The sequence below is a fragment of the Colias eurytheme genome, chromosome 3, assembly GCF_061535395.1.
Source record: "Colias eurytheme isolate Ceu_HAF_F1 chromosome 3, ilColEury1 Martin Lab GWU primary, whole genome shotgun sequence".
Taxonomy (NCBI): domain Eukaryota; kingdom Metazoa; phylum Arthropoda; class Insecta; order Lepidoptera; family Pieridae; genus Colias; species Colias eurytheme.
Genome location: NC_142982.1, coordinates 3,696,992 through 3,724,627, shown reverse-complemented (window position 1 = coordinate 3,724,627; position 27,636 = coordinate 3,696,992). Strand labels below are relative to the sequence as shown.

The window sequence follows — 27,636 nt, the reverse complement described above, 5'->3', positions numbered from 1 at the left end:
CAGTAGTAGGTTAGACATAAATAAAACACTTCATTCACAAGCAACATTTATTCTCAACAAAATAAATATTTTTATGACAAATTTTCATATTATTAAATTATTCGCATCAGCGATCATGGTTCTAATCTCGTACCGATTTCTTTCAAGTGAGTGATTTTCTATAGATATAATTACCTTAAAGTAATCCTATAGAAAAATGTTTACACATAGCATTGATTTCTTATTATAATGGGTTTATTAGCTCGCTTGTTCTACATCGTAAATAATATTCGATTTCCAACGAGCTATTATAGGATAAACGTATTTCACGCATCTATGCTTATGCGTCTGTGAGTGCAGCTACGCCGGGTAGAACTTTGCCTGGAACAAAATAGAAAATAGATTGTAATAATCGGGTAGAGTAATAATTTATTTTTAATAAGACTCCTCTTAGTACTTTACTTACTTTTGAATAGTGACAATACATAGAATTCGATTGATCCTATTCCTTTCCCAATCAGTAGAATTCTTAATTATTGTGATTTGTGACTATTCAAAAGTAACAGTTTACATTATTCAAATAATATACTCATGTGTGATTGAAGTAGTTAATTTATTTTATATATCATTTTTATAGAATATGTAAGTTTACCGTAGCGACGCTTTGAACCGCTAAACAATTTCAAGGACTTCAATAATTGAATCTATTGTATAATTTCTGTTCAATATCAATTTCTTCTAGTCTCGCAAAAATCTTAAAAATATTAAATTTCTTCATAATATCGCGTTATCCAAGGAGCACCGAGCAAGGTCAAACAGGTTCTTTGTTTAATTTACGATTCATTTGAAGTCTGGAGTAAGCATTTTTTGAGCTCTTCACATTTTTATTCAAAAAGCTTTCGTCAAAGAAAACCTTTCTTCCTTATTTTCTTTGAAAACTACCGCAAATATCATGTTTCTTTTGTACAATTTAGAAAAATAGTAAGCCGTACTTATAAGGTTACTAGATATTTACATAATTACATATTGTTATATGTAGTAACTTATAACTTCATTCAGTAACTTGCTTCAGAAATTATATCAGCGGTAAATAAAGGTCGTGAACATAAGCATAAATAGGTACACCAGTAATAATTGCATATCCACTCAAACAACTCGATGTTATTTAATCTAATAAATTTTCATATTTTATGATAAGTGGTGTCCGTCTATGCATCTCAATCTAGAAAATCTCAAATTCTACAGAGATGAACTGTCGATGTCGAATTTGATGTCAATAAAATAAATACTGAAAATATCTGTTTGCCCGCGAAAGCGCTAAGACTTTTTTTTCACTAAATGGGCGTGTTTGAATTTTTTTTGATAAATAAGGCTGAATAGGACTATTAGTATTTTATGGAATAGGACTATTAGGACTTTTTGTAACAAACTAGGCTTTTGAAGTTTTCACGAAACGGCATTTTGATTTAACAATTTTGAACCAATGATCATTTGGATTGAAAATAATTGTTATACTTAGAACAATAAATAATTGTTGAATTATTAATTGCTTTATTAAAAGGCCAAAATACAACAATATTTCAATACCCTACTTATGTTAATTAGGAGCCTAGGCAATTAACGAAATAACTGATTCAATCATTTGGTTGTGACATATAGTGCGCTTTCAATTTATGCGTTTCGTGTCGGACGGCTGCGGTGCCGAAGCATGGTTAGTTTCGTATTGCATATAGTAATGTTTATCGAGACAAGTGGAGGCGCTGTATAGTTTAAGAATGAGAAGGTCAAATTTCGACCTACTTGCGATACCGGCAGATACAATTATGGAACATCAATAATGATGTAATTTACGCTATGCAGAAGCGCATCACGTAACTGCATAATTCGATCGTGGTATGATTAGCTATAGATTGGTTCCAAATAATTAGGCTGTGCTGGTTGTTCTGTTTCACGAGACCTAAATTCTTCATGCATTGGTATTTTTTCAATTATTATTGACTAGCTGATGCCCGTGATTTCGTTTGATTTGAAATACTGGAGGATTTCAAATTAATGCATATCGCAAAGGTCTGAGAATCGACAACATCTTTTTTTCTTCCCCTTAAGGCCTAAATGATTAAAGTAAGATAAACACAGCTTGCCGGGACAGCTAGTAAATTAAACAAAGTAATTACTATAGCACTGTTTGGCGACAAAAACTGTAATATACTATGAGATCTAAAAGTTATTTGTAGATAGCATTCGTAAATCTAGATAATATACTTCGAACGTGTCTCGCATACACGATCTTGCCTTCGACGAATTACCTTCTTGTACCACGATATTCTTTGAGCGACGATAAGCGACGCCCTTCATAAAAATTGCAATACATAAGCGACAGGCGTTAATATGCTAAATAGCGTAGAGACACGATTCTCGCATCAAAAGATTGTTTATAGATGAAATTATAATGATAAAAATGTTTTCATCTACATAAACATGTATTCTTTTATCGCATAGAAACATAAAGAATCTAACAATGCATTCCATTTGTCTGTAAAGAAAAACTAATTCAAAAAGGTACCACAGATAAAAAATTGCCGCCTTAAACTTACAGGTAGCTCCTTACAATGAATGTATCATTTGAAGTCAGAAAGCATAAAAAACACAATACAAATAGCGACGTTCTCTCTGCTCGAAGGTAGGAAATTTTCGAGTCGATAATTGTGAATATTTTAGTGGAACCTCTGACTTCCTAAGTGTCCCCCGTATTTCGTTGGAACATAAATATAACTAAAATGTGCCGCTGTTCCTTTTGGGAATATGGGCGTTGTGTTGTGTTAATAAAATAATCAAACCCCCTTTTTGCAGATGCTACTACAAAGTGCTTTTCACTTTTTAGTATCAACCCGCCTCTAGAGCGAGCGCGCACGAGCAACTTTGTCTCCGCAACTATTTTGTCTCCGCAACTATTTTGTCTCTCCACCCATGGGCTAGTATGAAAGTGCGCGCACGTAGCGACGCCACTCCCCATACAAATTGATGGGAGAGACAAAATAGTTGCGGAGACAAAGTTGCTCGTGCGCGCTCGCTCAGATTGTTTATTATTTGTTTATTTACAGTTTTAATTTAAAACTTTCAGATATTATACGATGTTTAAGAAAAAATAATCTATACTTTTTTATGTGTAATAAGGCAATCAAAGTGGAGAAAATTAAAATACAAAATAAAACTATATCCCGAAGGCGCTTCGGAAATGTAACTACATAATTAATATAGTGCATTTTTCATTAGGGGATTTTCGAATGTAGAGAAATTTAGGAAAATTGTGAATAACACTTCAGAGCAAGGATTTATTGCAAGTATCTTGGAGATATTGAATGAAAATTTACAGGTTTGATAATAATAGCATTAATATTCGTTGAACAATCATTGGTTAGGTATTAATTTAAAAATATTGTATTTATCCAGTCATTCGGAATTACCATCATGCAACTTAGCTTATTCCATACTTTATTTCAGATTTTTTGTATTTTGTGCTTGTGTAGTTTTCACGTTTCTTATCAGTGCATAATATTTATTCATATTTTAAATAGGCACATCTTTTATTATCTAAAGCGATTAGAGTTACACGTTAAAATTGAAGTCTTGTCTAGGCGTTTTATCAATGGCACATACCAATATATTATGTAATACAAAATATGAAAATAAACGTTATTCAGAATATGTAGATATGTACTTTGAAAATATAAATCGATGTCGATTATTTTGTGAGCGTTTTGTTACAGTTATTTAAATTACAAATTTTTTTTGCCTTCATATTTTTTTAGATGGAATAATATTTATTGCTACCAACCCTGTAGACTAATCCACAAGCGACTTTGGCGCAAAAAGCTTTCCGATGTCTGATTTATATTTTATACAAGAAATAGTGCAATTAAAAATATGATTATGAATATGATTTCAAAGATTTAATCTTGCAATTATTATAAGATAAAATAGTTTGTAGAACTTGAATGCCAGAACGTATCTGGATTATATGGAAATTCTACGGAAATTGACCTTTTATCTGTATTATAATTTGTACTCTTTGTTAAAATGTTCTAGAAAATGCTCCAGTGTATATGCAGTACCCTAAAATTAACGCGACAAATTATCAAATTACACACGCAGTATACAATATCTTACCTTCAAGCAGTTCCAAGGAAGCCCCGCCCCCAGTGGACACGTGCGACACTTTGTCTTCAGTGCCCCACTTCGCGCAACATGTGGCTGTGTCACCTCCACCTGTTTGATATTTTATAATACAAATAAGTAATAAGAAAAATTAGTGACAATGGAATTAACAAATTTTTGGATAAATAATTGAGTTTAGTCTGGAATAGAGAAATACTTGCATAGAATGGACATTTTGAAAGAAAAACTTTTTTACTAGGGAATTTTAAAAGAACAAAATTTTTAATTCAAAATTTAACCGTAATATACATACACTTTAATTTATTTTTATACTTACTCTCATTTACATTAAATAAATGTGAGTGCGTAAATTTTGGTATGTATTTTTAATTTTTATATGTTTAGAATACTACTCGATAACTGTTATTTATTAATACTCTCAGTAATAAGTTCAACGTTATTTATCTTAAGTATAAAAATAAATTACCAATAATAGTGATGGTTCCATTAGCGGTGGCCTTCACGACGCCGTCCATGAGTGCGCGGGTGCCGCCCGCGAACTTTTCAAATTCGAACACTCCCGCCGGTCTGGCCACAGATAATAAAATTAAAAATAAAGACATTAGACAAAAAAAAATTACGATGCGAGTCAAATTCTAAATGACATTATTGTTAATTTGTTTTTTAAAAATGATTTTTATTCAAATGATTGAAATAAAATTAAGTAATAAAATAAATACAGTTGCCATTTCTATTCTTATTGATTACAGAGAATTTATGCAATAAGAGCTAGCGCACACGAGCAACTTTGTCTCCGCAACCTTTTTGTATCTCCCATCAATTTGTATGGGGAGTTGCGTCGCTATGTGCGCGCACTTTCATACTAGCCCATAGGTGGGAGTGACAAAATAGTTGCGGAGACAAAGTTGCTCGTGTGCGCTAGCTCTAAGTCATTTATTTTTCAATTATCACAGAATCAAACTGGTTTTCTATGATTGATGAAACAAAAAATGTTGATGAGACTTATTCACTACCATTACCATTACCAGCCTTTGTTTGTCCACTGCTGGACGAAGGCCTCCTCCAATGCACGCCACTGAGCCCGGTCGACGGCTCTCTGCCGCCAATTGTGGCCGGCAACCCTGCGGATGTCGTCACTCCACCGTGTAGCAGGGCGTCCTACGCTACGTTTGCCGAGCCGCGGTCTCCACTCTAAGACATGTGTGCCCCAGCGGTTGTCCGTTCTGCGGCACATATGACCGGCCCACTGCCACTTCAGCTTGCTAATTCGTTGAGCTATGTCGGTGACTTTCGTTCTCTGGCGAATAACTTCGTTCCGGACTTGGTCCCTTAGAGAAATACCGAGCATAGCTCTCTCCATAGCTCGCTGAGCGACTTTAAGCTGGTGGACCAGTCGTACTGTCAGTGTCCACGTCTCGGCTCCGTAGGTCATAACTGGTAGGACGCACTGATTAAATACTTTCGTCTTCAGGCATTGTGGAAGTGACGACACAAAGACTCGTCGAAGTTTCCCAAATGCTGCCCAACCCAGCTGTATCCTCCTGTTGATCTCTCTCTCGAAATTGTTTTTGCCTAATTGGAGCGTTTGCCCTAGGTAGACATACTCTTGAACTATCTCGAGAGAGATTCCGTTGATGTTAATCGGCTCCGGTATCACATGATGGTTGATCATTATCTTTGTTTTTTTTACGTTCATGCGGAGTCCGATGCGCGAGGAAGATTCAACTAGGTCGTTCAACATTTGTTTTAGTTCTTGCAGCGATTTGGCCATAATGATAATGTCATCAGCGAATCTCAAGTGTGAGATGCACTTGCCGTTGATATTGATGCCTCGCCCTCTCCAATCCAGGGTCCGAAACATATCCTCTAACGCGTTGGTGAACAATTTCGGTGAGATTACGTCACCTTGTCTCACGCCTCGCCGTAGATGGATACGTTTCGTACGCTGGTTCTGGATTTGGACGGACATGGTTGCGGCATCATACAATGACCTCAGCACTTCGATATATCGCCAGTCAACCTGGCAACGCTGCAAGGACTCCAGAACAGACCAGGTCTCGATGCAGTCGAAAGCCTTCTCATAGTCCACAAATGCAATGCACAGGGGCTGATTGCACTCTTCTGTTTTCTGTACAATCTGCCGCACTGTGTGGATGTGGTCTATGGTGCTGTATCCACTGCGAAACCCGGCCTGTTCAGGGGGTTGAAACTCATCGAGTCTCCGTTGAAGACGGTTCGTAATAACCCTGGAAAACAATAATATAATTATTCACTACAAGTAATTAAAAATAATAATTACCCATTCCATACAATAACTTTAGCTCTTGCGATGGGGTCGGCGAACAATTCCCGTGATTTGGGTCCAACATCAAGACCCATCCAGCCATCAGGGATACCAGAGTCAACGTCTGCTGTTCCAACCTTAATTTTTTTTAATTTGAATTATTTAAGTATTTTTGTAAGTATAGAAAATTCACACTTAAATGATCAAAGGAAATAAATAAATGTATTTGACAAAGTAACAACAGTTAAAGTTAATGGAAAAAAATTAATAGAATATATTTTTTGGCTGTGTTTAAGTCGATGTAAAGCCACACACTTGATTTGCACTACCACTTGTATTCATAACTGGTAAGTACTTTATAATCTAATATCTAATATATGTATATTATAAAGGCGAAAGTTTGTAAGGATGTATGGATGTATGGATGTTTGTTACTCTTTCACGTAAAAACTACTGAACCGATTACAATGAAATTTAGCATACATATAGAGGGTAACTTGGATTAACACAAAGGATAGTTTTTATCTCGGAAATCAAAAATTTGCAAACGCGGGCGAAGCCGCGGGCGGAAATCTAGTAATTATAATAAGTAAGCTTACAATAGTATAATACAAACCTGTGCATTTTCATCAAATTTATCAGCAGTGACAAAGTCAACTGGCAAGTGAACTTTAACATTGTTCTTCACTGCCTTCTCTAATAACTTAGTGACAATCTTTGCTCCTTCAGCATCATATAAAGAGTTTCCAATCTGAAAGCAATGTTTATAATTGATTAAATCATGAAAAAAAAAATCATACACATTTGTAATTATAAAGATAGGATAGTTCCTAAAAATGTGTAGCCTAGAAGTAACTTAAAGTTTTACCGTTTATTCAGTAATTGTAAAATAGATATACATAATATATCATTTAATGGATGGATGCAATGAATTTATTTATATATAAATAAAAACATAGATTAAGGCATGTAATTTATAATAAAAAGAAACTTACAGCCATTCCTTTAGTTTCCTTCAAGAAAGTGTATGCCATTCCACCGCCAATGATCATTTCATTTACTTTGTCCAATAAATTTTCAATTAACAAGATTTTGTCAGCTACCTTTGCACCTCCGAGTATGGCGAGGAAAGGCCTAGAAAAGTAAAAGAAAAATGTTAAATATTCTAAAAATAAAACATTACTTATGTGCATTGAGATTATAATAAGCAGGATTTTTATATTCACATTTTTTATACTTTGCATTTAAGTTAATTTGTTTTAGAATTTTTTTTTATGTCTATAGTGTGACAATTTTAATAATTACCTCTCTGGTTCATGCAGAGCTTTAGCAAAGTACTGTAACTCTTTCTTCAACAAGAATCCACTTGCCCTTTGCTCAAATCCTTCTCCCATCATTGAGCTGTGTGCTCTATGTGCAGTACCTAAAATATTTAAATACTATCTCAAATAATACAAATACAATATAATTTACTACTTATTCACAACTACAGAGCTGATGCAAAAAAAAAAAATGTTCTAGCCATTTTGGATGAGTTTGGTCATAAACTATGTAACTTGAGAATTTTATTTATTTAGATTATAAAATCATAACACTATGGTATGTTATCACAATTACATTCATATATTTATGTACAGTCTATAGTTAATATCTTATCAATTTAAAGTTTATAAAACATATTGTATTCATATTTCTTATTATACATACCAAAAGCATCATTGATATAAATGTCTCCCAGCTTCCTTAAACTGGCTCTAAAGGCTTTAACCTTTTCAGGATCAGCTTTAACTTTAGCACCGCTGGCATCCACACCTTTACCCTCCTCTTCAATGTGATAGCGGAGATTCTCTAGCAATATTACAGACCCAACTGGTGGGTCAGCACACGCGGCTTCAACTTCTGCACCCACACAATCCGTCAGAAATTGTACATCTCTAACAAACAGAAAGTATACTTATTAGAATTTGAATGGGTTTTGTGTTAACCATTAAGTACTTAAAAATTCAATAAAATTTACCTGTTCAATAACTTTTTCAACTCTTCAGCTACAGGTTTGAGTGTATATTTTGGATTAGCCTGACCGTCCGGACGTCCAAGATGTGACATAAGAACTACGGATTTCGCTCCCTTGTCCAGAGCATATTTGACGGAGTCCAAGGCAGCGACGATGCGCTGATTATTAGTTATCACTCCATCCTTTAGCGGTACGTTAAAATCAACCCTATATAGAAATAATAGACCAAATTTAAAAAATCGAAGTTTGTTTAAAATAATGTTTACAATTTTATTTACTCACCTCATCAACACCCGCTTTCCACCTAAATTAACTGCGTCTATGCTTAACTTGTTAAGAGCCATTTTCAATAGAAATAAAAGTTTTAATTGATAAATTATTCGCGTAAACTTGAGTCGGCGAAATCAATTTTATTGAGAATAGCTATCAAATTTGACCTTGATATCAGCGAATGTCAAAAGGGTCAAATATACTTGCCATTATTAAAATTATATTAATTTAAAAATTGTTTAAATTAAGTTTTAATAATTTAAATTGCTATGAATTGATATAAAATATAAGCAGTTGTACATGTAGTTTTGACACATGCTTTACAAAATTATATAACTTTACACAAATATCTAATTTCTTTTAACGCTTCTGCAATGTTGTTATGTTGGTATTAAAGAGGTCCGCGGGAGGGAATATTTATGCCGTCATGTTGTCAGCACTGTTTGTTCTTCGCGAAATGCACGCATCGAGACGCTCGGATTTAGAATGTTCCTTGAAAATCGACGTTAAAATTTATGAAACTTCACAAGTGCGTGATAAGTTCAGTTACGTGTCTACTAGAGAGTTTTATTTAGATTCTAACTCAGTGTGTATTAGTGATTGTAGTGGGTGACGAACATAGAAAAGTTAAGTGCGTCGAAAGTTGAAACATGGTGCCGCTAGGACCCGGGCCAGGCCATCCTACCGCACATCAAACTCACGGCGGGCCTTCAACTAACTTGTCTGGTCCGAATTCATTATCACAGAGTACCTCACAGTCAAACAAGTCATCAGTAGCGGTATGTTTTAAAGTTTTAAATGTAATATTACCCCGTGAAATGTCAATCTGGCGGTTCGCACATGTTTATGTAACTTCAAAGATGAGCACGTGCGATTTCGCGCTAATTTTGATATTTGCTTCCAGAAGCCGAATTACACACTCAAATTTACACTTGCCGGTCACACAAAGGCGGTGTCATCCGTTAAATTTAGTCCAAATGGAGAATGGCTCGCTAGCTCCTGTAAGTTTGCATAATTTGTCAATCTTGATAATAATTGTTATTTGTTTTCGGATTATAGGTCAGTTATCTAGCTAACTACTGACCTACTTTTGAATATTGTTATTATTTAGTTCAATATATAGTTTGCGTATAATGTCAATCTAATCTATATTTGTATCCAAATCTATTTTAGTTTCCAATAGAAAAGTCGAATCTTGTACGCTGAAACTTCTAGGCGTGATCGTAATCTTTGATCTTTTTATTGTTTGTGTTGAATATTTAAGTAATTTATAAAATGTCGTGAAATAATTTAAAACAGGAAGAAAATATATATGCATTATGGAATTTTCCCAATTTAAATGTGAAACCAGTAAACTTGTAAGTGGGTCATACAACATAGTTACCTACATACAAAATTTGTTAAACAAGTAAAGTCAACATGATGTCATATTCAATTTCTCTTTTACCATATACCTAACTTAATTTTAAACATGTAGGAGTAATATTTATTCACATTATGCAATCACTATAACTATTGAACTAGGTACTATTTGTTATTAAGAAAAAACAAAGGTAAATTAGCTTCAATATAGGCTTTACTTATAAGCTAAAGTTTCAATGTAATAGTAGAAAAATATTGTGAAATCCTAATTGATGTGATGTTAATAATTAGAAATGATGCAATTGCTCCTTATACAACTTACTGTCTTTCTAACCAGTATACAATTAACATTTGAAATTAATATTTCAGCTGCTGATAAACTTATTAAAGTGTGGGGTGCCTATGATGGCAAATTCGAGAAGACTATATCTGGACACAAAATGGGCATCAGTGATGTGGCATGGTCATCAGATAGCAGGCTGATTGTCAGTGCTAGTGATGATAAAACTTTAAAGGTAAATAATAAAAACAATGTATAGAAATATTTACTAATATGGTAGTAAGCTAGCGCAATAAAAACCATTAATTATATCTTACAATACCATACATACCATTCATGCCTTATAATACCGTACATAAATGTAATATGTAAAGTGTATATTATAACAATGTAATAATAATTATTATAAGTATGATAAACTAATAATACATTTTTAAGATTGTTTTTGTTTAAGTGTTTAAGTGTCTAAGTCGGGGGAATGCTAACTAATATTAATAATGCTTCTGTGACCTTCTACATAACTACCTGTACTTGTAGACAAGGTCAATAACAATACTTTATATGCTGAGTTCTGAAATAGATGTTGTAATGACTAATGAGTAACCCATAGGCTCAATAAATAATAGTGCTCAAATAATAATTAAAATGTCAAATAGTACATGCTACTTGGATTTACCAGATGTCCTCATGGTTGTTGAACTCTTATCTAGCCCTATAGATGCATATAATATATATATGTCACGGCTAAAGGTAGGTGAGAACATAAACTTAAGATTAGCCGGCTAAACTTAGGTTTATTTTCGACGAGGTGTTAATGTTAGTTTGTTCTATCTTTAGCCGGCTAAACTTAAGTGTAACCGCAGGCCCGTGGCTAAAAATGTCGGGGTGGGTAGATTTGGTTAGCGCCGGGCCGGTGGAGGGCTTGAGGGGCCCGCACAGTGCCAGAAAACACTCGCCCTGTTCCTTACATGTATTATAGTAACCAAATCTACCCACCCCGACTCAGGGCAGAAAGCTGGTGGCTAGGTTAGGTTAGGTTAGAACTCTTAAGACCCGCACGAGCCGAGCGAGCGCAGCGAGCGTGCTGCGGCAGCAGCCGGCGAAGTGCCAGAAAACACTCGCCCTGTTCCTTACATGTATTATAGTAACCAAATCTACCCACCCCGACATTTTTAGCCACGGGCCTGCGGTTACACTTAAGTTTAGCCGGCTAAAGATAGAACAAACTAACATTAACACCTCGTCGAAAATAAACCTAAGTTTAGCCGGCTAATCTTAAGTTTATGTTCTCACCTACCTTTAGCCGTAACATATATATATACACTGGTCATCAAAAAAATCGACCCACCTGCATTTTTACGGAAAATTGCGGTTTTCTCACAAACTAAAGAAAAAAATTGTTTGGAAACTGAACCGATTAATTAAACATGCATATATACACGAATATAAACACATAAAATCATTAACATAATAAAAAAAATGTCAATTTCGAATAAAGTTCAAAATCCTCAATTTTCAGCTTTTTCTTTATTTAATTTCAAATGCAGTTTATTTTGTAATCATGAAACTTATGATCACGTTTCTTTCGAATTTATACTCAGTACTTTCTCTTCTTTTTGGAATGATAGCCTGCGTTCACCATTTTAAAGAAATAATCAAGATTTTGATGGTCTCTTGAGGAATTCGTTATCATTCTTCCCTCATGGCGGTTTTCAGGTCTCCTATTGTTGTAGGGGCTGAATTACGAGCTCTAAGCTTTATTTTTTAATTGTCCCACATGTGCTCTGTAGGTTTCAAATCGAGACTTTTTGCTAACCAGAGTGTAACTCTAATGCGGACCTCTTCTAAATACTGGATCACGATTCGCTCTACGTGTTTCCGAGCATTATCACGCATAGACTCAAAGTTTTTGCAGATACAGCCGGCATATTACACCATATGATAGTCCAAAACCTCGGTAATGTATTGAACAGCATTTAATGAGCATCTTTTTATCGTCAAGCTCCGTGCGTCTTGTCAAAGATTTGCCACTCTAGAACTTTACAGAGCCTCCATCTTAATCGACCGTTTCTCCTACCTAGCACTGAACAAATCGTTCATCTGGTCATCGCATGACATAAAGACGTCTATCAGCACCATATAAAGTCATTTGCATCTTGTCACTCAAAAGTACTGACTCCCATTGGCCTATAGTCCAGTTTACGTGATTTCGAGTCAATTGAAGTCTGGTTTGTCGATGAGCTGTGGCTGATTGTGGCCATGTTTCTGGCTTGTGTGGTCTTAGGTTCTACTCCTAAAGTCTTTTTCTAACAGTTCTGTCATTTATACCCACCTCCTTATCTTCACGCAGGCGTCACTAGAGATCTACACCAGACAGATGTCGATTTTGTAGAGTTGATTTCATTATCTAGGGGTCGTCCCTTTGAGGTGCCGCCCTATATCTTGCAGATCAATATTTTCATCGATACTGCCCAGTCTCTAGAAACCTTTGGTAAACTCATCGAACTGCAAAACAGCGCAGATTTTATTTTTTAGCCACAGCAAGTTGACATAACCCCTGTTTTAGTAGAGCCACAGTTTGGGCCCCCTCAGCTACAGTAGTATCCATTATTTTGAGACAAAATTTATCAAAACTACAGCATCAATTATTAAACTTAACGTTATGAATAAGAGATCCCGAAAAAAGTCATTTTTGAACTAGGAACACGGGCATAATTTGTCCCGCCGTAAACCGTCAAATCAACACTGTACAGTATTTGTTAAGAAAAAAAATTTGTTAAGAATCATTTAGTGCAGTAAAATTTACGACAAACATAATGATTAGCATGTTATCAGACCCTTACAACAAAATACAACAATATAAGACGACTTATTTGTGAAATAATCGATAAATAGCAAACATAGTGTAGGTGGGTCGATTTTTTTGATGACCAGTGTATAATAATAGTACCTACTCAAATAATAATTCAAAAAGTCAAATAGTAAATGCTACATGGATTAACCAGGAGTTCTCACGGTTGTTGACCTCTTATCTAGGCTTATAGATAAGAACATTCTCCATTTTCTGATAAGAATGTGTATGGAGCTTCCCATGTTGATAATAATTTTGATCTTTTTAACAGAGTAATGGATTAAAGTTGTTTATTCATTTATTTATCGTTTATTGCATACACACAAAGCACAAAAATGTACACATATTTATAGAAAATTAATGCCATACTTCCTGAATTATTAAATGTTTCTTTAGTTTTTGTATAGGAACTCCTACTCAATATATTCATATTTTTATTGCCTATAATCTATATTATAATGTTTTAGATACTAGGTATCTTAAAGATATTCAATTACAATCATATTAATATTTATTGACTTGACGACGCGGTTGGCGCAGTGGTAAAGTAACTGCCTACTGAGCCGACGGTCCCGGGTTCGATCCCCGGTCAGGGCAAATATTTGTGTGATGAGCTCAATTATTTGTTCTTGGGTCTGGGTGTTATTATCTATATATGTATTTATTAAATATTATATTTATCGTCGCCTAGTACCCACAACACAAGCCTTAATTGAGCTAACTGTGGGACTAGGTCGATTTTGTGTAATAATGTCCTATAATATTTATTTATTTATTTTATTTATTTATGTTTTCTTGTTTCAGGTCTGGGAATTAAGTTCTGGCAAATGTTTAAAAACGCTGAAAGGACACAGTAATTATGTATTCTGTTGCAATTTCAATCCACAAAGTAATCTTATTGTTTCTGGTAGTTTTGATGAGAGTGTGAGAATATGGGATGTCAGAACAGGTATGTTATTTTATGTATTTTCATGGTTTTATGTCGCAGTACCATTTATAATAGATGTTGTAGATTGTAGAGGGTTTTCATAGAGATAGTAAAAGATATAAGTGAAATAAATTATTTATCTTACAGTTTGTTCGCCATATCCAGTGGTAACACAGATCAGGGTGTTTGTTCATTTCATAATCTAGGCTCAGTTCTTATTAAAGCCATTTGTATTAGACGAGGGAGAATTTCCAAAAAAAAGGCCAATACATCAGTATTAAAATACACTATTTTAAGATTGACCTATTGAAGAACCATACCATCTTCAGTGTACTGGCACAAATTATATTTCTAATCCAATATTTAATATTTAATATTATACAATTGTCCTTTTTTCAGGTAAATGTTTAAAAACGCTACCGGCGCATTCAGATCCGGTGTCTGCGGTGCATTTCAATAGAGACGGAAGCCTTATTGTATCCTCCAGTTATGATGGTTTATGGTAAGAAATAGAATTATCGTAAATTTATATATACAGTGTAAACTCTATATAACGTCACTTAAGGGACCGTGCATTTTTCGACGTTATAGAGAGTGGTCGTTAAATGGAGAGAAAGGGAAAATTGCATGATTGGTCCAGAGACAGGAATATTATTTTGACATTGCCTATGAAACCATGTTATCATCGCTTGATCAAGGTCTTCATATTGAGGTTTCTTCAATTTTTTGGCAGATCGTCCATCTTCTTCGGCATGCAGAATTTTTTCTTTATTTTTCTACGACTGCATTTCTGAGAATCTTCGGTATGTCAGTAAAAAAGAATGTAAACAACTACATGTTCATTGATTTCGGCAACTTAGTCAGTACTTCCTAGTCCTAGTTCCTAGTGGGAATGTCTTATTGTGGTCGTTAATTAGAGTGAGCGTGATGCTATATGGAGTGTATTATTGTATAGACAACAATATAAACCAACCAAAGTCGAGAAATCTTGACGTTATACGGAGTTTGACGTTAAATGGAGTGACGTTATATAGAGTTTACACTGTATTTGGATTTGTAAAGTTAGAATAAATATTATTATTTTAATTTTACACAGAAATCACAACTTAGAAAAATGGTTTAATTTTGTATTACAGATACAAAATTAAACAATTTAGGTCCGGTTTGCTTTCAAATAACATTTTCTATCCTAATATGTAATATGATGTTTCACATTTGCCTATTTGAATTGTGAATAATATTGTTTATACAGGAAATAATTAATTTACTACTTTATTTTTAGTCTTCTCAATTTACATAGAATAAAATTTCTATTTTTAACTAGCGGTCCGCCCCGGCTTCGCCCGTGGTACATAATATTTACGTTTTCTCTACATAAGAACCATCCTCGTACTTCAAGAAATATAATAAAAAAAGAATTATCGAAATCGGTTCAGCCGTTCTCGAGTTATGCGCTTACCAACACATTTTGCGATTCATTTTTATATATAAGATTAAAAAACTTCGTCCAAGTTATACCAACAACAGTTTACTAAGTTTTCTTTTACCATTTTTGTCATTATTATCCAATTATTAAGTATCTCTCATCACAAAAAAATCATACTACTATTACTACTACTATTAAATTGGTTATTATCGGCTTGCTGTAATGTTGGTATCTATTAAAAAATGGCGGCAAGAAATTGTGCGTGAAGTGTAGTGCGTAGTGACTAATGCCTTAATTAAAACATCCTTTCGTACACGCCACGGTAATTTGTAGCGTGATTAAAGTTATGTACTGCCTCCTAGAAGCTAACATACTTTCCTATTCTTTGTGTATACATGAATAATGAATTATATAAGTAGGTACAATTCATTATTCGTATTAGGTGTCCATAAAGTTTAATGGGTCGAGAAATTAGTCACACTGTCATATACTTATGTATAATATTGTACAAGCAGCAACATTAAATTTTAACAAAGAAAACTGAAATTCATTCAATTACAATTTTTTATCTTCATATTTCTTTTTCAGTCGAATCTGGGATACAGCCTCTGGTCAGTGCCTTAAAACTCTTATAGATGACGATAACCCGCCAGTTTCGTTCGTTAAGTTTTCTCCAAACGGGAAATATATCCTCGCGGCGACTCTCGATAATACTCTAAAGTTATGGGACTATAGTAGAGGGAAGTGCTTGAAGACATATACCGGACACAAGAACGAGAAATATTGTATTTTCGCTAACTTCAGTGTTACTGGAGGAAAGGTAATAATTTCAAAACAGTATTTAATAACATTTTTATCAATAAAGTTGTATTTCGTATAGTTAAAATGTTTGTTTATAAGCTTGAACACAGCAGTTGTAGAATAAAGAATATTTATAAAAACGTAAGCATGTTTTAAATTATAATGTTGTATTTTGGAAAGAACAACTAAAATATTTTTAAATAAATTCATATAATTCTCTGTATCCTATAGTTTGTGAGTTCTACAGTTTATTACTTTCTGTTGTAATGCTTTATTTGTTTATGATGTTTGTACATTGTTGTATTGTTCCGTGTATGTAACATTATCACATATCTTCCCAGTGGATAGTATCGGGCTCAGAAGACAACCTGGTGTACATATGGAACCTGCAATCGAAGGAGATAGTGCAGCGGCTCTCTGGGCACACGGACACGGTGCTGTGCACCGCGTGCCACCCCACGGAGAACATCATAGCGTCCGCTGCGCTCGAGAACGATAAGACTATCAAGCTTTGGAAGAGCGATACTTAGTGGTGGGTAATTGTTATTATAAACTACTAGTTTTACGCCCGTCTTGCTGAAGAAAATTCACATAGGAATATCTAGCTTCTTAACTATCTCCAGACACAAAAATCGTATCCTAAAATCCCTAGCCCTATTCCTGATTATTATTATTCCGCTATTAATTGTGTTTTTTTATTTCTATCTTCCTAGTAGATATATAATTTTTAATTATGCCAATATCATGTTATATAATTTTAAATTATGCCAATTTTTTTAACTGAAAATGATATTTTAGATTGGTTTTAAATTTTAAAGAAGTTGCTGTAAAGTGTAAAGCAACTAAACAAGAATAATTTATGTCTCCAATTTTCTAGTTTTTTACTTTCCCAAGTTTTGCAGCAAGATTTTAATCAAAAAATCATTAATAACTCTTTATTTTGTTTCAGCATACAGTGGATACAGTGATCTGTATATTGCGGCTTCATATTGAGAGCCAGCCTTTGGCTTGTGAATAGGTTTATTGAATAAGTTCAAATAGTTTACGAAACTACGGACAATCGGAAGAGCGTTTCATTTACACTAAGTCAATCACGATGAGTGTGCATTTTCATTTGTTATTTTACATATTTTTCTATGACGTACAAGTGAAAGAGATATGAAATATTTTAGCTATTATGTATTAGTTAGGTATTGAGATGTTAAGGATCCGCTTAAGATTTAACTTGTTGGATGCAATTAAAAATATAGTAGTTATGTTTTGTCTTATTTACCTTTATTTTTTGGCATTTTTATCCTGTGGTAATTAAAGCCAGAATCCTAAAACAGAATAAATCAAATAAAAAAATAAGTATGATAATATAAGAGATCGTAATTTTTATGATAAAACAAACAGAATGTAGGTATGCATTAAATGGCTAGTGACGTTTGTAATTGCGTCAGGAACTGTGGACTCCCGTGATTGGAAGAATAGCTGTCGTGTCTAGATGTCGTGTTATTTAAACACATAGTATAAAGTTTTCATAGACTTGAACTAGATGGCGCTATATTTTATTACAGATGTTGCACACAGTGTTTAGTGGAGGATAGAACATAGAGGAGAGTAATAGGTTATGGTATAGAGGGCCCTCTCGCGGGTTTTTATGTATACCGCTGAGAAATAAATCCTTTTGTAAAGAAACTCCTCTTGATTAAAAAAAATAATGAAAATTGGTATTTAAATGAAAAGAAACAAATTTTTGTTTTAAATTTTATTTATTTTAAAGGTCTGTGTTTATTTCTGAAACATTGCGCAGCTGGTTTGTCTCATCATCATCATGGTATGTAGTTTTTCGTAACGTAACGTTTAACATATGTATTTAGGAAAACAGTTGTAGTTAATTTTTTTTTCATATTTGCATTTCTCCTAAGATTAAATGCGCCACTTGCATTAAAAAGTCTCACTTGAATTATAACACTGATCTAGATTTTTGTGAGAAAGAAACTAGCGAGAGTGCTAAAAAACATCAAAGTTTTTTTCACATATAAATTTCACATGTGACGTCACAAAGCTTTTGAGCCCCCCCTACCCCTTGTCACACTATGTCACACCCTGACGATACCCTCCCCCCCTACTAACGTGTGACGTAATTTATGGATGGCCCCTAAGAACATTAACAACTGTATTTTCAAAATAGCTTTTTAATGATTTTTTTATGTTTTTCACATGTGAAAGAATAATCAACAAATAATATGTCTGTGAACATTTTTATTTTATGCTTTAAATTTTTCTTTGGTACATCTTTTTTTATTATTTCAAAGACTAAATTTTGTATTTGCACAAAACATTTTTCAATGTCTTTCGAAGGGAACAATAATGAAGCTTTACATATTTTATTATATTCTTTAGCTTTAATATATGCATTTGTTTTTTCTTCTGGGTCACCGTACATATCATTTTTGCAATGTTTACAATTTTTTGTGACATTTTTAATACATTTTCCCAAGATCCACCCACACACATAATTACCCTGACCAGCATCGACTACACATTAATTTAAATTTATGAAAGGCACCACAATTTCGTCCTGTAAGTACATGTTGAGGAAATTGTGGTGCCTCATCATTAGTAGAACAGGTATTAATATCCTCACTTGACACATTTTCTCTCAAAAAAAGTCTAGATTCTCTAAGCAAGAATTATTATCAACTTCACAATTAGCGTGTAAGGAGTGGGGCGAATTAAAATTATTAATTAAGAGGGACTTAAAGGCCCCCTCCAATGCAACCGTATCAGGTGACGTATTTCTCGCCCCATAACTCCGAATATTACCAAAAAAATTCTCTAATGGATCCTGGTTGAAATTGCGCGTTAACATAGCATCGAATGAATATGTACGGGACAGCAATATCCACAGATGTTGCATTCCTTCAATTGTTCATATGAAATTTTTAATTGAAGGTATTGCTGTAGTTTCAATCACACGGATTTTATTATTATTATTTTCTACGTTTTTAAAAAATTTAACAGTTTTCAAAACTTTAATGGCATTCTTCCACAAATCATGGTGTGGTGAGGCTCTATGTACACATCCTTTAAAAATTTTACCATTTGGTATATTAAAACTATTAGAATTTAGTGAGTCAAAAAGATTGTCCATCATCTTTGTAAATTTTATTATATTTCTGCATTCGTGCTGGAGGTCTCCTCTTCCCGTCAAATGTTCTGCAGCTACAGCTACGCTGTGACTGAAAATCTGGACAGCTGCTTTCACTTTCATTTTATTTATTTTGTGAACATAAACATGTTTGTCTGTTCATTTATGGAGGATCTTCAGTTCTCCATATGATTTGTCAGCTTCATACACATGTTGCCAGTAGTATTCCCATTTAATAGTTTTTTCACATTTTTCTTCAAAATCGTAATACTTTCTGTCTTTAGTCAGTAAATTATTTCTGACTCCCTGTAATAAATATGGGACATCAAATAGGGGGATTATTTTAGATTTCCCTATTTCAATGAAATCATTCTTCCATTCCTTTTTTTCTTTTAAATATTTTCTTTTTGTGTCTTCTATCAACTCATTAATAACGCTGACATTGACTGTGCTTTGGTTGCAGACAGTACACAAAATATTGAGCCTGGTACTACTTACATATTTGACAAACTTTTGTACAAATTCTTTCAATTGTGACTTTTTTAAAGAATTATTAAAATAATATGCAACTGGCTGCTTAAATTTTTTCTTTAAGCCTTTTACCATGAATACTAAAATATGATTTGCTATGTGTTTTCCATCAAACGTAAACCCCCTTTCTTTTTTTTTTATAGTGGGGAAATCTTCCAAAGATACCCACGGCCCCCGGGGAAGGAGCCGTGGGTTATGTCGGATTCTTACCGACTTAAACCCCACTGTGTTCCGTCGAGCCGCTTTAATGATGGGGCCGCGGGTATTTGTTGGAATTCTTCCGCGACCCCCTCGGCGGCAGCCCATCTCCAGGCCAGGCGCAAGCCAAGAACAGGAAAGGTGGTTTGCCTGCTCTTCCCTCCCGTTGGCGGCATGAGCGGAACACGTCTCAAGTCGCCTCACCGCACCGGACGATGGATTACATTCCCCGTTCCACTGCCCGGCGTCCTTCGTCAAGGAGGCACGTTGCGACCGTGTAAAGCGGCCGCAACACGGCGACGACGCCCAATAAGACGTCTGCGCCGGATCGGGTCCGCGTGAGGATCCCTCTCGCGCACCCGCTCTGCCTCCTCTTTCTGCGAGATCACACTCTCCGAGAATGCGATCACCGCACGCCAGGATCTGTCGCCATCCACCATTGCACGAACAACGGAGGGTAGAGAGAGATCCGGCCCGATTATCGCGACTAAGCGAGCACAGGGCTCGGCCCACGCGGGGTACACGGCAAGAGTGTGATCTGCCGTGTCCTCCGGACAGGCACACCAGTGGCAGACCATGCTGGGCTCCCTCCTCGCGACTTTACACAGGTACCGCCCGAAAAACGTAAACCCCCTAAGCTGGTCTTTAGCAGCGTTAAAGTGGATTTGGGGGGAAATTCAGTGGCGTGCCTAGGGTGTAAGGACTGGGCAAGCCCAAATTTGTCGAAATGTTTGCTGGGTACCTTTTTGTCAAATTATACTGTGTAGTGTGTACCTATGTTCGTTATAAAACTTATAAAAAAATGTGAACATACCGAATCAAATCTTTTAAATCTTCTTTCCTTCTTTCTTCTTATCTACAAGTCTCGCTCGAAGATTTTTTCAAAGCACACCGTAAGCATAAAACTACTAGGCAGAACTTGATACACATGCCAGTTTTTTCATACTTTCAGCGGCTTTGAACAAAGTCTTTTTTTTGTGTTTTTGAACTGGTGATTAATTACGATATCAAAATACTAGAAGTAGAGTGTAGACCCGCGCGCGCCCGCAAACAGTTGAGTAAATTGTGAAAGGTTTAAACTTTAACATTAAAATCTATAAATTATTTAAAACTGTATGACAATATATTATTAACTAGCTGTGTCCCGCGGTTTCACTCGCATTGATCCGCTGCTGTTGGTTTTAGTGTGAAATCAAAATCAAATCGGACCAGTATTTCCTGAGATTAGTGCATTCAAAGAAACAAACAAACAATATCTTCAGGCCCCGCTGAGTAAAACATGCACACAACGCAAACCACCACAATTTACAACACAATCTGCTGTCGCGACACTCATTTTATCACAAAATTCGAAAAACTTTCTAAATTACACCGTTATTATCACCCGCTCAAACAAACACTAATAAGAAAAATTAAATTCATAGTTCATACACTCACTCGTTTCTCTCACTTACTCGTATTTCGCTTTCGTTCGCGCATCGTATGACGTATCTTGACTATTTTCATAGTACCTACTGCAACGAGAAGCCGGACATTTTTCGCCATAGATATTGCTATAGAATTTTATAGATAGGTATGTAGCTACTTAGACGAAATTTCATATGTTAGAAGAGAGGCGCGCAAAGCCCGGTAAAAGCCCACGCGTGCGAGCGAGATGCTACATGCCACTTAAGAACGACAAGAAAGAATAATGTCAACATAAAAATTACGACCTTATGTAGATAGCAAGAAGGATGAAATTAAAACGTTTGACTCGAATTTTACATTATTTTATTCTAAGCGTACGCTAGTCGCTAGGCGTAGGTAAGTTTTCGTTGAATTTCGGAGCAAAGGTTAAATTTAAATTACTCATTGCGCGCGAATATTCAAAAGTGAATTTGGATATTTTAGCTCGACTCGTAGCGAATTCTTAGGCAAGCCGGGCTTTTCGGCTTGTATGAACGTACCGCCACTGGGGAAATTGACATTTCATCGAAAATCAGGCTACACAATCGATCTTCCATTGATAAAACTTTGACAGTCTCTTTCATTTTTAAAATAACTATACTTTATTTATTCCAGACTCCACTTCTATATTAGTCAACAGTCTTTTCAAAGACTTAATCGAAGGCAACGTAAAATACTTCTCCAAAAGAGAGTAACATCTTGGACTCTTCTTATATAACGACAGAGACAGTAGTTTTTCTTCTAAATTAAATCTGCGACCAGAAGGTTTCTTACTCGTTTGGGTATACTGCATTCTAGTGAATATTTTTGCAGCAGTTGTCATTTTATTCGTGATTTTATTCAGTAACACATTGGTTGACATTTTTTCAGAATCAGCTAGTCTGGATTCAAACTTTTTGTTTTGCTTTAATGATCTTAACAGCTTTGACTGCAAACTCTTAACTTTACTTCTTGTTGTATTTAGTTGGTTCAACAAGAGTGACGGCGGTTCCAACTGCTGATGATGTTTAACTGAAAAACAAAATACATATATATTAAAAATTAAATCGAAAACTAATAATAATACATACAAAAATAATGCTATGAATGCTATGCTGAACTATTGCAATCATTGCCAATTCTTCTGTGTTAAACAAGAACATCGGGTTGTATGCATATCAGCCACCGAAACATAATACACTAGACACCGATTTCTCTGATATGTATACCTACACAAGTGATAGATGGCACGTCCCTGACGAGAACACTGACACGGGGAACTCGAATGGCCCTGACCCGAAAATGTGTCAGTGCTTAAATAGACTGCACAGATAAGTTTTGAGTTTCAGAAATTTGCAACTATGTTTATGTTGCTTTTCACACAAATTAAAATAAAAGAGAATTAAAAGTTTAAATTATGCATTTTAATAACTCAGCCCCCGGAATCACAGACACAATAGAAAATCTATTGTGTCGTGGACTGATCGGGCCGCTGGGGGCTCAATGGGTTAAACAGACTTTGAAACTCTTTGAGTTAGGCCAAATAATCAGCTAACTTGTAAAAAAAATTTGGTATGTTACTATTCTAGGGAATAACTTTGTTATAATTTTTGCTAGCCAAAAAAATTCTGAGAAAAGTGCCTAGCACTCTTTTATACCTTTTATTTGCTTCTTCTGTAGCTGATGATAATTGTGTTCAGAAGATATAATTCCAACACAGCTCTCATTTAATGATTCAGGTGGAAGGAATGCTGTTTCTGAAGTATGAATTTCACCTAAAAAATAATTTTAATTTTATTATTATTAATAAAAAATAGGCCAGGTGAGAGTAGAACTATACTAAGCCGTTTAAGGCTTCTTAAGAGTAGGGAACTCAAAAAAAAGTTTAATTGATATTTTTTTTTAATATGTTATATTGTACTGAATGAGTAAGGGTTTATGTCACATGTGTTATAAAGCCAATGATGAAATGAAACATCATAAAAAATAGTTGACAGCATTTAACAAAGATCAATACTCCTTGAAAATATTTGCAAATAGTCTCACACATAGAGCAAGATCCAGACATAGAACTAGATTCTGAATCTAACTATACACATTTTTGCAAATGTTCCAGAGCGACAACATGATATCATTAGAATTCATAATGTATATAAGTACCTGTTACCGTTGGCCTCACAGTAGAAAGTCCGATTGATTCATTATCCACATCAGGAACAAGTAATACTTTCTTGTAAGTAACAATTTCACCAGACTTATCTGAATAATAAAAGTATAACCTAAATTATTTTATAAAACATAATTATGTTAATCTAATGTTGTGAATTTTGAAAACAAAAATCAATATACCTGGCACTATTTCAGTTAATTTTGTTGAGGAAGGTTGATTGTGAATAGGGTCTGATGTAGGCAGGATTTCAGTTAATGATGCAATATCCACATTCCCTGGAAAATATTGTAATATTGTAGAAAATACATTCATTAGATACAATATCATATTTCACATCCTTCATATAAGAATCCATAGGTTAAATATCGGAAAATCATCTCAATTCTAGCAAAAGTTTTAAAAACTATTTGAAAGGTAAGCCTTACCTTGCAGATGTAGTGAGGGCACTGCTAGGAAATTTAACCGGTTATTACGGTTCTTATCTTTTTCAATAAAATGAATGTCACAGATAACCTTCTTCTTATACAGTTCATAATCCTCTTGGCTATCCAACTGCCCATCAACTATTTGAACCCAAGCCTTGAAACGATCAGGATTTTTTTCCGGATGTGGGAATTGGTGGTAAGATATCACTGAAAAAAGATAATTAAATACTTATTAAAAAACTTAAATTTTATAATGAAAAATTTCTTATTCCTGTATTAAAATATATAAATTTAAATGCTTAAACTTTCAGAATGAAAGGGATAAAAAGATAACACCTAATATCCTGCCTTAATGCCTGGAGGAGTTCTATGTCAAAAGACAACCTAGAGCATATAAATGTCATTTGTTTGATATTCTACAATTAACTAAGTAGAGACTTAGGGTGCACTCACACACATCAGTCACCGTCACGGCACGTCACCGGACAGGATTAAAAAAAAAATGTATCAATAGTTCTAGTATGACTCTGTTCCCACACGACAGTCGCCGGCACGAATTCTATCAGTGACGTCACCGGTCAGGCACGTCAAATAATCTTTCCATACATGTATCATACTTTTATCCCCACTCACCCGGTGCCGTCACGTCTCAGTTCAGTCAGCGTCGTGCTACCGTCAATAATTGCTACATGTTCTCTAGCGTGACACACGTCTAATCACTGACTAACCTGATGTATGTGTTCAATGATTCAGTCAAACCGGCGACGTGACTGACGGACAACATGACGGTGACTGGTGTTTGTGGATACGTACACAAACCGTCACCGATCAGTCATCGGTGACTTGACGGTGACTGATGTGTGTGAGTGCACCTTTATCAGTGAAAATAACTATTTTTATTTATTTAAATTTCCTTCTTACATTGTTTACTAAATAATATTTCATAGGCTGTTTGCCAGATGTGTACCAATTTTGGTAGCTATTTATTAGCCATTAGACTATAAAATGTAAAATTTAAATAAAATCAACAAAACTGGGAACAAATTATTTTAAACTTAGTGTCATTGTGTATAATTTAAAAGTTTAAAACATAAAATGAATGTAAACTGATATGAAACAATTTCTGGAGTTTTAATTGATAATCGGGTAATCTAGTTTTTGATTAGTTTGTTTATATCATCAATCATCATCAGCCTCAAAACCACCACTTTGGTCAGTGTAGGTTGGTTGTTATCAAATACTTACGCAGCCCGGACCAACAGCTTTAACATTGTCCTACATAGAATTTTACAAATATACACAGACCAACCTATAGCAAAAAATTAAATTACAGCCTTTCCGGTAGAACTCTTTGGCACATATGGCTACAATGGTTATATTAGTGCTTATAAGTATTTTGGATACTTTGTCTTAAGTGTTGCTAACTTGCAGTCTTGCAACTCGTGAATTTATGAATAAAATATAAATACGATATAGTTTAATAGCGGTTCCTTCGCTTAAAAATAAGTCTGTAACGTAAACATTGGTTTATCATGTTTAAATGATACTGATGTTGACGTAATACTTACAGGCGTTGTAAGAACATCCTAAAGCACATCGTTTAGGCATGATTATGTTCGTCAACAAAACACAAGCGTCTTTATCGCAAATACACCATCACAAAGAAGCATTCGGTCGCAAAATCGCACTGGACGTACTAGAAACGCGGAGGAACTAAAAGTTCGACTCACACAAAAACTTCTTATAGTTCACACACTTTACAATAGAGGAGAGAACTCAACTCACAAGGATCAGCGGAATTTCAAGAAGAAATGCACAAAAATTAACCGAAAGCTACAATCAAGCGTTTATGCAGGAAGCAATCGCCAATTTGTGACAGATCACAGAGCAAGTGAGTGTGACACTTGTGACAGATGACAATTGACAAACAAATTGACAATAAAGCGTCTTATTCACGGTCCATCTTGACGTACGTCCCGCCAAGGTCATACACTCAGAGGAATTCCTCTGAGGTCATACACGATGCACGACGCAAAACGACAGTGAATAGCGTTGACGTACGTCATATATTATTATCTTGCTGGATGTGCACGACCAACTTTTCATCCAGCGAGCCCCCCCACCACCGCGAACGTCGTGCAGATGGACAGTGAATAGCGCGGACGTACAGCAGATTAGTGTTGCCAACAGAAATTAATGTAAATACTTGGAAACGTGGATTATTGATATGATTTTTTTGTGATAACTTAGTGAGTAAATGAGCAAGCAAGAAACGGTTATTTTATATTTTTATGTATACAGGAAATCCCAATTATCATTACTTTTGGATCAATCTTGTACACATGGACAGTTTATATTCAGAAGTTATTATTTTAAAAGAACTCCAAGGCGAATTGTTGAATGACACAGATTTTATGCAAAAGTCCACTACAGAAAAATGGCAATTTATTTAAAAAAAATATCTTGACGAATTTGTTTGTTTAAAAAAAAATGATTGTCTATATACTCTCTGTTCCCGCCACTTCAGCATTTTTACTGAAAGAGTCTTTTCGGTCATGAATGTGAAGTGGCGGGAAGAGAGAAACCGAGCTTCATTAAAAATTAATAAAAAATGAGCTCTTGAAATATATAAATTTAGATTTGGAATGTTTGGATTCATATAATTCATTTAAAAATAATGAAAAATTCTTAGTTACTGCAAAAAGTACAAAAAAATACATTTTTAAAAATATTTATTTACTCTTTATTTACCTCCTTTAAAATCAGATATACTCTATTTCTTCAAATAAAAAATGGCAACCCTAGCCTTGCTTGATGCGCGCACCGCGCACGATCGTCAGTAGGATACATCTATTACTTGCTCTGTGGATACATCCAGCACCGCGGCCTTGAGCCGACGTACGTCGGGAATGGACCGTGACGCTTAAGTCTCCGGGTGTCTTCCGATATGCACTGCGACCACTGTACAGTGTGACGTCAATTCAGTATACTGTGAAGCCGTTCCTATATAGCCAGATAAACTGGTTACGATTTAAAACGGAACGCAATCCCGTATACTGTCAGCCACATTTTTTGACGCAGCATACAAATGAGTGTATTAAAGTTTTCTAGAACATATTAAAAAAAAAAAACTGTTTTAGAGTACTGTCAAATTAAAAATATTTTTATTATTATTAATTGTAAATTGAATTTATAATATAATAAAAGTAAGTACTTTTTAAAAAAGAATAAAAAATAACTTTCAGTTCGTATTGAACATTTTCAACACAGTTTAATAAAGTTAATTTTTGCAATTCTTCCATTGTTTTATTTATTAATCCAAACTAATTACAGAACTTTAAAATTTTATGATTAAACTGTTGCTTTGTTTATATGACGTT

General features: G+C 34.7%; 3 protein-coding genes across 3 annotated transcripts; 1 reads left to right on the top strand and 2 right to left on the bottom strand.

Annotated features, from left to right (window-relative positions):
- Positions 1-45: 45 nt before the first annotated feature.
- Pgk (phosphoglycerate kinase) lies at positions 46-8,905 on the bottom strand. Its single transcript, XM_090119430.1, has 10 exons — positions 8,736-8,905; positions 8,457-8,660; positions 8,147-8,373; positions 7,745-7,862; positions 7,435-7,573; positions 7,056-7,190; positions 6,455-6,576; positions 4,622-4,722; positions 4,147-4,245; positions 46-360 (listed from the first exon to the last, which is right to left on the bottom strand). The coding sequence occupies exons 1-10, from the start codon at positions 8,795-8,797 to the stop codon at positions 320-322; spliced, it is 1,248 nt and encodes a 415-aa protein (XP_089975556.1). The 5' UTR covers positions 8,798-8,905; the 3' UTR covers positions 46-319.
- Positions 8,906-9,150: 245 nt separating this feature from the next.
- Positions 9,151-17,639, top strand: wds (WD repeat-containing protein wds). Its single transcript, XM_090119431.1, has 8 exons — positions 9,151-9,502; positions 9,628-9,724; positions 10,455-10,600; positions 14,021-14,165; positions 14,544-14,646; positions 16,159-16,390; positions 16,713-16,903; positions 17,321-17,639. Exons 1-7 carry the CDS (start codon positions 9,374-9,376, stop codon positions 16,899-16,901), a joined length of 1,041 nt encoding a protein of 346 aa, XP_089975557.1. The 5' UTR covers positions 9,151-9,373; the 3' UTR covers positions 16,902-16,903; positions 17,321-17,639.
- Positions 17,640-20,163: 2,524 nt separating this feature from the next.
- Positions 20,164-26,151, bottom strand: LOC149909457 (uncharacterized). The gene is made up of 6 exons (XM_090119432.1): positions 25,825-26,151; positions 24,257-24,463; positions 24,011-24,106; positions 23,822-23,920; positions 23,320-23,436; positions 20,164-22,693 (listed from the first exon to the last, which is right to left on the bottom strand). Exons 1-6 carry the CDS (start codon positions 25,862-25,864, stop codon positions 22,278-22,280), a joined length of 975 nt encoding a protein of 324 aa, XP_089975558.1. The 5' UTR covers positions 25,865-26,151; the 3' UTR covers positions 20,164-22,277.
- Between the last annotated feature and the right edge of the window lie 1,485 nt (positions 26,152-27,636).